At 31.3% G+C, this 11,344-nt stretch overlaps 1 protein-coding gene across 1 annotated transcript; it reads left to right on the forward strand.

Moving 5' to 3' along the window:
- Positions 1-4,340: 4,340 nt before the first annotated feature.
- LOC119614492 (doublesex- and mab-3-related transcription factor A2-like) lies at positions 4,341-11,053 on the forward strand. Its single transcript, XM_037970613.1, has 4 exons — positions 4,341-4,928; positions 5,069-5,170; positions 6,840-7,188; positions 9,840-11,053. The coding sequence occupies exons 1-4, from the start codon at positions 4,782-4,784 to the stop codon at positions 10,682-10,684; spliced, it is 1,443 nt and encodes a 480-aa protein (XP_037826541.1). The 5' UTR covers positions 4,341-4,781; the 3' UTR covers positions 10,685-11,053.
- Positions 11,054-11,344: the final 291 nt, after the last annotated feature.

Here is an 11,344-nt window from a genome sequence, read left to right on the forward strand (position 1 = left end):
CCTGCGCTTTAATAACAGAGAGTTAATTTACCTATGAAGCGCAGTGAGAAAATGACAGGTTTTATCCTACAAAAAGTTTTAAATTGTATATATTTATTTTCATGACAACAATATGTTGCAATATTGTAGTTGGTGACTGCAAGTGTTGAGAAAATTATAATAAAAATTAACAGTTTTATAAAACTATGATTTCGCACAAAATGTTTTAAATAATAATCAAGCGATATTCAAGGTATTTCGGCCGATTTATGTGCTGGTCGTGGTCTATGGTTTAGTTAGTTAATTAGTTAGTTAGTTAGTTAGTTAGTTAGTTAGTTAGTTAGTTAGTTAGTTTAGTTAGTTAGTTAGTTAGTTAGTTAGTTAGTTAGTTAGTTAGTTAGTTAGTTAGTTAGTTAGTTGTGTTAGTTAGTTAGTTAGTTAGTGTAGTTGTTAGTTAGTTAGTTAGTGTTAGTTAGTTAGTTGTTAGTTAGTTAGTTAGTTAGTTAGTTAGTTAGTAGTTAGTTAGTTCGTTAGTTAGTTAGTTCGTTTTCGTAGTTCGTAGTTAGTTAGTTAGTTAGTTAGTTAGTTAGTTCGTTAGTTAGTTAGTTGTTCTTAGTTAGTTAGTTAGTTAGTTAGTTTTAGTTTTAGTTAGTTAGTTAGTTAGTTAGTTAGTTCGTTAGTAGTTAGTTAGTTAGTTAGTTAGTTAGTTAGTTAGTTAGTTAGTTAGTTAGTTAGTTAGTTAGTTAGTTGTTAGTTAGTTAGTTAGTGTTAGTTAGTTAGTTAGTTAGTTAGTTAGTTAGTTAGTTAGTTAGTTGTTAGTAGTAGTTAGTTAGTTAGTTAGTTAGTTAGGTAGTTAGTTAGTTAGTTAGTAGTTAGTTAGTTAGTTAGTTAGTTAGTTAGTTAGTTAGTTAGTAGTTAGTTAGTTAGTTAGTTAGTTAGTTAGTTAGTTAGTTAGTTAGTTAGTTAGTTAGTTAGTTAGTTAGTTAGTAGTTAGTTAGTTAGTAGTTAGTTAGTTAGTTAGTTAGTTAGTTAGTTAGTAGTTAGTTAGTTAGTTAGTTAGTTAGTTAGTTAGTTAGTTAGTTAGTTAGTTAGTTAGTTAGACAATAACTATTATATATTTAATTCAAAAAGTTTCAAGATGCAAATTAACTCTGCTATTGTACGGATTTACAGATCCATAAATACATATGTAGATATATTTTGCAACAATTTTATACACTCGTAAAAAAGGTACATACACGTAATTCCTTATATACTTTCAAAACCTCATACCAAATCTGTTCTAAATATTACTCTAAAAAACTGATTTGTCACATTTTATAACAAAAAAGTTATTAATTTAAATATTTTTGTATGAAAAGAAATAAAATCGTTGGTATTGGTGGTGGTTACAAAAAACACGCCATGACAAACAAATTCAATATAAAAGGGGAGATGGTACACTCACACACAATCACAGGGAAGAAAAAAAGACAGATGGCAGTAGAAACGTTTTTGGTTGGTTAGTTTTACAAATGAATGCACACATCTAAATTTACAAACACAGATACTGTATAATGGAAACATGGAAACACAATGGAAATAAAAACAAGAAACAGCGACAGCAGAAACTTAAACAGCTAGCAGCAGTTGGTACTTAAATACCAACAACGCATTTTGTAGGCAACAACGATACAACTTTTGATCTTAAAACATTGGCAACTAGAAGAAGACACTAACAACTCTAGAGGGCACATACAACACAGGGAAGGCGAATCTCTGCAGCAGTAACGAAAAAAACATTTACAAATTAATAAGAAACAAAACTTAATGAACAGTAGAGAACAGGAAAAAAGAAACAGCTCAAAAAACCGACCAACAATAAACAAAAGAGCTTTAAAGAACAAAAGAGAGAAGATACAGCAACAACTACAACGACAAAAAGTAGCAGATGAGGGAATAAAGTACAAAATGAAACCAACCAACAACAACCACTTCCCCCCGACATCAAAAAAATTATAAAATGAAAACAACAAGAACAACTTCTGCAAGTTTATTGAAGGCCACCACCAGTGGGATAAGAAATAAGGCCCTTTAGGGGCCTTTGCATTTATATAATCATATTTGATCTTTAGTTAGTTTAGGGGCTTATTTTTTCCCAAAGTCCTTAAGCTGTCAAATATTGACAGATTACTCTTTACTATTTACTTATGTATGTAATGATCTGCCTATGCCAATATTTAGATTTCAAACAAAATCATTTTAGGTTCTTCCGAGTCATTTTTGGGCAGCTAGAACACTTTAAAAAGATAAATTTACAGCATTTTTTTAATGTCTATTAACTGGAAGTATTTCGCCAAATTTTTCCCGTACTAATATTCCGAATAACAAATTAAGTAAGCAAGACTGTGTCCGAAATACACCATTAAAGTTCAAACATCCGCATAAACTTCGACCAATAAAATCTATATTAACTGAAAACCTTTCCCAATTAGAAAGCACTAAATAAATATCGAAATTGCATAGGACGTTTTATACTTCAAAATTAGGCCTTCTTCAAGGCCTCTTTATTTCATATTTTCCCTGCTTCGTGTATATTTGAAATATACGAGTAAAACATAGAGATGAAGTAAGTTAGTAAGTGAATGGATGAATGACTAAATGTAGAATGAATGTGATTTGAATACAATGGTTTCTTTTTTGTTGTTTGATTGTTTTTTAATGTATTTCAAACTGTGTGTGAGTGAAACATAGTAAACACAGAGATGCCAGATGTTTCATTTATTATGACCTACAGTAGGTTATCAGAATCCATAGTCGAAAGGTAATGTTTGCTTCACAATTCTAATGTTAAAAGTTAAGTAACCACTAATTATACTGTATTGTATGGTAAAAATCCGACCATATATTGGAAGCATATAGAGGCCGGACTAAATGAGAACCTATACAGGGGGGCTTCTGCAACTGGTACTTTTTGAATTTTCTATAATACTAGCTATAACCAGTGTGCTTTGCTACCTTAAAATCAATATTAATAAAAACTCCACATTTTGAAGATTCTATCTCTAACAGTTTCCCAGATATAGGAATGTTTGTATGTAATTCATATGGGAGGTGCCAAGACCCCTATTGAAAATCCGCCAATTTATTACCCAAATGTTCACATTCATGTCAGAGTTCTTCTGGAGAAATTCTAGCTCTTTTTAGCTTTAAAAGTTTATCAGATAAACGAATTTTTGTGTTTAATTCATATGGGAGGTGCAAAGCCTCTCTTATAAAAGTCCGCTCATTTTTCTCTCAAATATTTTTTCAAAAATTTTCCAAAAACTGATGTAAAAATGTAAACTTTGGTTTCTGGAATAAGATTTATTTGGTCTGTGTATTTTAATACAATTTTGAACCACTGTTATCAAGTCGAAAAAACTTTGTTTAGAAAAGTTTAGAGAACAATTACAGATTGATCTCTTAGGACATCATATTGTTAAAGTAAAAAGTCAACTATAAGCAAAGAACAAATCCAAACAAATCTGGCAGCACCTGCTTTAACTCTGAGAGTTTTTAATATGTACGTCTGTGATTACGAGAATTGTATCGATGATGATGGTAAAATGTGAGTGAACAATTTTATATACAGTACCAAATTGGATTTTGAAACTTTTTTAATTGCGTGCGTCACAGTCATCAACGTAGTTGTACACACAGATACACAAATACATAAACACATTATGAGTTTCGTGTGCCAGTCTGACAGTCAATAAATCGGATGGATTGTTTCACTACTAGCAATTTACTACTTACTCACCTTCATCCTGCCACTCAGTAATATTCACTCAAATTGTTGTTGTTGTTATTGAAAATTCACACAGATACACACACTCATACTTCAAATCTAGTATGTATTTACATTAAATACAATTTGTATAATTGTATGTATGTATGCATGTACTTTAACATTTATGTATACTTTTTCTTTTCTTAAAAATTATTATTTTTTCTTTTTTTGTTGTATATTGTTACTTTAGTTTATATCAAAACTGTGTGTTCCACAACCAACAGACACATAGAAAAAACACACAGAAAACACACGCACATAGATTCATTTCTGAAGGTGGTTGGTTGGTTGATTCTGCTGCATGTAGCAAACACTGACAGGGCAAACAGACCAACAAACAAGAGTAAACAAGAGGCATTTACGGAATCAACCCCCAAAAATACACCAACAACAATAACAGCAGCAGCAAGAAAACAATATTGTATTCAATTGTTACTCCGCGAAACAGAGAATGAATGGAATGAATGGTTGATGATGGTGATGTTGAGGATGGTTGGGTTGGTTGGTTGATGTTTTCTGTTTGTTTTTGTATTTATTTTTTATCCATCAACAATATTGAAGAAATTTGAATCAGTTGCAAACGAGTTCTCAGTGCGTTACGACGACAACCTAAAAACGCGCTGTGTTTGAGAAAAAAAAATTGGTTACAAAACTAAACAGAAAAAAAATTAAAACAGTTAAAAAAACTACTAAAATTGTTACATTTTCGAATACGGATTGTGAAAATAATAAAATACAAAACAATTAATATTGTTGCACTTTTTAAAGGAATTAAACAAAATATTATAAAAAAAACAATTTAAAATAAATTTTTTTTAAACAGTAATTTGTGTTTTTAAAATTAACAAGAAAAAAATATACAATATAAATTCCCCTAAATACTTGGCTATGAGCTTATTAACAAACTAATTTTGTGAAATTTTCTTATAAAAAATTGTTATAAAAACAAAACTCCATAAAAATAATTTCACCCTACAAAGTGTGAAAAGTAATGAGTTTACCCAGTGGTGTTGATATGCAAAATCTCATGTCTCAACATCCAGTTTTAGGTGCTTTGCCACCGGCATTCTTTTTACGTGCCGCTTCCGAACGTTATCAGCGAACTCCCAAATGTGCCCGCTGTCGAAATCATGGAGTGGTTAGTATTAAACGATTTGTTAAGAACTTGAAGCTCGTCATTCATGAGCTACTAAACATATTTAAAACTTTTAAGTATTTTTTAATAAATAATAGCGGATATACAAACAAACTAACAAATTTATTTTGTTTTTATTTTAGGTCAGCGCTTTAAAGGGCCACAAACGTTATTGCAGATGGCGCGATTGTCTATGTGCTAAATGCACTTTAATTGCTGAACGCCAACGGGTCATGGCAGCACAGGTTAGTGCACAAAGAAAATTTTAAAATTTTTGAAAAAATAACTTTAATATGGATTAAAAACTTTCCGACGAAAAGCTCTTTAATATTTTTAACATATTTGTTAACTAAAAAATCGACTTCGCCAAATAGTTATGGAACGTTATATCTTATTAATACGCACTTCATATGTTCCCGACGCTAATCATTTATTGTCAAGATAACAAATCTTCGCACAATTTTGGAATAATAATGGAGTCATTCAACAATTTCTAAAATTAAGATTTTTCAACAAAAGCTTTTCTTCAACTTTCTAACTAATTATATCCTCATTATATATGTAATTAGTTTTAAAGTATGAATTATGTAAGATTAGAAGATATATATGTACATGCTTTTGACGCTATCGTGGCTGTACGTTCCTTTTCAGATCTTTTAGTAGGAATCAAACCTACGACCTCTGTACTGACAGACTAGAATACTAACAACTGACCTACGGAGATATACATATCTCGAAACAATATCTAATCCTTAAGATATCTTGAGTCTTTTAAAAGTTGGTTTTATCAAACAGGTGGATTTTCAGATATGTATCTAACCTATAGGTATAGGGTTAAATATATATCAAAAATAGACTTTCTATGTTCAAAATTTAGAATCGGAGATATATATAGAGCTGATGTAGTTGGGTATTTATATTATTTATGATTTCAAGTTGGTTATCAATCTATTATATATTCTTATTCGACCCCCCTCTCTATAAGGATCTACAATATACAAATTTTTATAAGATATCTGATACCGACACCGCATCGAAGTCGGTATCTATTAGCATCAATAACGTATATATTATTTTTGACAGAAAATTTAAAATGGAATAAAAAAACATCGAAAGAGATGAAGAAAAAGAGATAATAATGAGAGATCACTAAATCTATTTTGTTTTAAACATCCAATTTCGGGGGTCTAATAAAGTACTCAATCAGGCCATAACTTGCACTAATTAATATTCTAAAAATTTTTCTTCTTGCAAAGTACAAACAACATCATATTATGGATTCAATTATTTGGGGAAGTAGAAGTAGACTTTCAATAGCAAGTGTTGTAAGTAATCAGCAATTTTGTTAAAAAATCTCAATGACTTTTTTATTTTTATTCAAAGAACACAAATATATATTTAAAAAAAGTTTTTAAAGATTTAAACCGTAATATAGTTGCAGCTAATGGGACTTCAAATTTATATTTCTGGGGTCGGGAGGAGTTAAATTTTAGAGATATTTAGATTTTTGAGTAAAGAGTCCACAACACCAATAAAGGGCCTGCATCACTGGCTCTAATAACTATTAATAAAATTGTTGCCTTAATAATAAATTCGATTCGATGTTTTAATTATTGGTTCAAATCAATACGTAATAAATTGAGTAAATTGCTAAATATTTCTTAAAATGTTATGCGAAAAATTCTAAAACTTTATTGAGAACAAAACTCTTATACTACCGTAGCTCAGGGTACTATAAAAATATATGAATAAAATTATCTAAAGTATATAGAACAAGATTTTAAAACCAAATCAAATTATTGGCCAAGATTTTCCCTAACGACTTTTATAAAATTTTACGTTTCTTGACATTCTAACGTTGTAAACAAAATTTAAAATGATCTAATATTTAACACTTTACTCTTTTACCTCCAGGTTGCCCTACGTCGCCAACAAGCTCAAGAGGAAAACGAAGCCCGAGAATTAGGATTGTTATATACGAGCGTACCACCACGTGTGCCATCACAAAATACCAATGAGAATACAACCACGGCCACAACATCACAACTATCACCACAACAGACATCGGCCAATGGAGTATTTCATGCAGGCATACCTTCGCCCCCCAGTGATGGACTTGATTCCACAAACAATTCAACACATCATCATACCCGTATGCCCTTTAGCAATGGCAATTCAGGGGATTCAGATTCAGAAATGCGCATAAGAGCAGAAAGATTATCAATGGGTTTCTCACCCGATCGTACGGAAGTAGAAAGTCCTGGTAAGTTTAGTATTAAATATTTTCATATTATTTACTTTAAAATTAACATTTCCGACTGCTTAAACAACAACAACAATAATAATCAAGTGTTGAGAATTTGTCAAACAAAGTGTATTTCTTTTCGGTTGCTGCTGCTGCTGTAGTTGTTAAATAATGTTGCCTGCTGTCAGGCGTAAAGATGTTGTAATTCTTTATGTTACCACATGTGTTTTAACAAAAGATTTTCCACTTTTATTATTTGCCAAAAGAATTGCACACCTACAATGCAAACACGTACTCTCTCTCTCATACTTAGCGTAGAAGTACTTGTGTGCAGCATTACATTTCCGCTTTGACAACTTGCCACCTTTGGTTTTTTTTCTTTATTTCTACTTCTATTTTTTTCTGCACTAATATGTGCCACCCCTGCTTCTTTGTGTCTGCGTTTTATTTATTTAATTCCTTGGTAAATTTTATTAAAAATAATAATAATAAAACATTTAGAAAAAAACAAAACAATGCAATTTGGTTCATGTTAAAAGCTAACGAGGTACATTTCATAAAAGAAATAAAAACATTGAGGCGAGAAAACGTTACAGTATTTTAAGTTTCGCTTAAGCCGTTTTTTGCTGAAAGTAATTGTAAAGGAAGGCAAGGAAAATTAAATTGTAGTTAATCTTATAATTTAAAAAAAAAAAAAACTATAGACACGGAATCAAGGGTGTAAAACGAAATTAAGGCAAGAAATATTCGTTTAATTCAGAAATATCTTTTTAGTTTTGATTACAAATCAAATTTCAGATCAGGATCAGAATTTAGCCCAGAAATTTGTTTCTTTTCTAAACTGATTTATAAGGGTTTACTATATGTGAAATCTCCAATAGTTCATGAGTTCTATTTAACCAGTAAATTAGATTTTTTTAAAAAGCGTTACTAAAGCATAGTTATGGGTATAAAATATGAACCGATCCTAACAAAATTAAGTAAAGGGATTTTTGTTGACATAAAATACATATAGTTATGCCGAATTTAATCGAAATACAAGTGTTTATAAGGGAATAAACGACGTTCAAAGCATTTTCAGAGAGGGGCTTTGTACGGGGGTAGGGTATCATTTATGCTTATAGAAAACGTAGTTGTGATTATTTTTGTAAAGATATTAGTATATTTGGCATAATCATTGGCTGCAAAGCCCAGTTTAGGGAGTCCGGTTGTTTAGGAGCTAGAAAAAATGGACTGATATCAACCAAAATCAATAGGGTTTGTTCTATAGTAATACGTGTACCAAACTTCATTAAATTATCTTCAAAATTGTGACCTGTAGTTTGAAAACTAGGTTTACATGGACAGATAGCCAGACGGACATGGCTTAATAGACTCGGAAAATGATTCTGAGCCGATTGTTATGCATTACAAATATCAGCACAAATCCTATATACCTTCCACCTTAAAGTGGTGGGGTGAGTTATCTAAAAAATTTCCAAAAAGATCCTTAATAATTTTTGAAAATTTTAAAAAATTGTTGGTACCGAAGTTACATCCAAAATATACCTATTTTTATGTTAATTTCAAGACAAATGTTTTCTAATCGCATATTTGATATCAAAAAATATCAACCCAGTTCATATGAACCGTCTTGTTTTAATTAATTTTATAATGTGTTTAAACAACCCCTCCCCTAATATGGACAATACAGTCAAAAATCTAATGAGTCCCATTTTAGGGATTTTTCAAACCTATTTAGGAATTCCAGAATTTTTTATTTCTTCAAAATTTTAAATTTTTTTGAAAAAAAATATGTACTAAATTTCCTATCCATTGATATATAATATGTCCATCTTGTATTTTGTACATTGAATAGTTAATGTCCTGGAATTAGAAAAAAAGGGTCGTTTTAAACCCAAGAAAGTCTACTTTGGTGAACTGTCTAGAGTAGATCAATGAGGTTCAAATTCAAAAGAAAAAAGGAAACATGTAACGAATCACAAACATTTTTTCCAAGATTATAAACAACACAAAATTTCTTCCAATTGGCAATATTTATCTGCAATTATTTACACAGGATTAAAAGAAACACCCACAACCAAATCAATAAGTAAGGGGAAAGGGATTGAAACTTAATTAAATTTCAAATATCTAAAAAAGTGCTTCACAAATACCAAATACAGAATCGCAATCACAAGCAAAAATTAAAAAAAAGCAAATAATGAAAAATAACTGATATAAAAATAACTCCGTGAAGTATCGAATGACTACTGTAACTGTCTTTAATATTTGTATTTGTAAAATGATTTGTGTTTACTTGAACATATGCCCCTGTTACCAGGTTACCTGTCCATGCTGGTGAATTGACAGTTAAGAGTGGGATCCGGTAGCATTAACCTGTATATGTGTGAGTGTGTGGATTTGAAATATAAATTTGATACTTTATTTTTATTTGTTTATCTTGTTTGATGATGATGATGAACAACATTAAAAAGACAAATACAACTCAAGAGGTTGACTTAAGAAGCAAAAGAAGTTTTAAAAAGTGCTTCTACAAAACTGTTAAAGTTGTTGCTGTATAAATTTATTTAAGAAAAGAAAAACAATATTGTTTTTTAAGAAAAAAATTAAAAAATGTTTACACACTTTAACTAACAAACTTTATTTCTTGTTTGTTTTCATTTTAGGCTCCAAACGTGCTCGCCTCTCTAATGAAACCGATCAAGATACCGGCTCAGAATCTGCCCCCAGCAGTCCACATCCTAAAGGCTCCAGTTATAACAACAATGGCAATCTCTCACCTGCACGCACTGGACCACCAAGTTCCCCTGAATCCGATTTGGATGTAGATTCAGCTCCAGATGAGGCTACTCCTGAAAATCTTAGTCTGAAGAAAGAAGATTCCACCTCACCTCCGCATACGCCCTCCAATGACAGCATGCATATGTTGAGATCTTTTAGCAATGGCAATGCTCAAGGTTTTATGCCCTATCATCATACACAGTTCTTAGCAGCGGCCGCAGCCAGTGCTCATTCACATGCCCAACATGCTCAACACTCGCCTCATCATCCTCAACAGCCACAAATGCCACCACAACATCCCTCGGCCAGCCAACAACAACGTTCTCCAGTCGATGTGCTTATGCGTGTGTTTCCCAATCGCCGAAGAAGTGATGTAGAACAATTATTGCAGCGTTATCGAGGAGATGTTTTGCAAACCATGGAAGCCATGATTTCGGGAGAGGACATTCTAACAAGTTCCACAAACTCACCTCCCAATGTACCACCTTCACCACCATTTCCTTTGAAATCAGCTTTCTCACCTTTAGTTCCTCCGGCTGCTGTTTTCGGTTCACCCACCCACAGATATCCTCCATTTATGCAAGCCCACGCTAAACGTTTCTTAACAGCACCCTATGCCGGTACCGGCTATTTGCCGGGTGTTATAAATCCAGCAGATGTTGAACAGTCTGAATCGAATGGTGGTGCGTCAGTGGATCGTAATAGCAATGCTGGAGATTCACAAGATTGAGATTTCGGTTTAGCCGGTGGTGAGCACAACGGCATGTTTAGACCATTTGAGTAGCGCTGGCGCAATTTGGATTCGGACTAAGTTATCCACAATGAAACCGATACCATACATGAATGACAAGCTGTACATAATCATAATTAAGACTCACAGACAAATTATTTAGGGAACTTAATATTTTATAGGACAAATTGTGTAAAAGAAGAAGTATTTGCAAAGTGGATGGAATCTTCTCTAACTTTAGTCGATCATAAATATTCTTTAGTACATGTTACTTACTTCTAATGTTAAATAGTAATTGTTGCTTAAAAAAATAATTAAATAATAATAATTTAGTAGAACTTCAAAATATACGTACATAAAAACCTACAAATTACGCACATTAATTGTAATTTGTTACAAATAACAAAACGAATAAATTATATCATCTGTATTATATAAATTTAAATTGACCAGTGTTGTATTCCATTATATTGAAAACAAAAAAACAAACTAAGATAAAAGATATTGTAAAATATTAAATTGGTTAAGAATGCCAAACAAATTAAGTAAATTTAATAATGAAAATTATATATTGCGATATTTACTCATAATTAAATAGTTATTACTTATTGTTAAGTATTTAAGTAACAAATTTATTTGTAAAAAATTAAAAAAAAAAAA

Source organism: Lucilia sericata, unplaced genomic scaffold, assembly GCF_015586225.1.
Source record: "Lucilia sericata isolate MDLA Ls3-8-SP2 unplaced genomic scaffold, ASM1558622v1 Contig002967F_arrow, whole genome shotgun sequence".
NCBI lineage: Eukaryota > Metazoa > Arthropoda > Insecta > Diptera > Calliphoridae > Lucilia > Lucilia sericata.

Bases quoted from the DNA above. Each gene is read 5' to 3' on its own strand.
- LOC119614492 (XM_037970613.1), top strand. From the start codon at position 4,782: ATGAGTTTACCCAGTGGTGTTGATATGCAAAATCTCATGTCTCAACAT. The intron at 5,171-6,839 runs GTTAGTGCACAA...TTTTACCTCCAG, and splicing joins AACGGGTCATGGCAGCACAG to GTTGCCCTACGTCGCCAACA. The intron at 7,189-9,839 runs GTAAGTTTAGTA...TTTTCATTTTAG, and splicing joins TACGGAAGTAGAAAGTCCTG to GCTCCAAACGTGCTCGCCTC.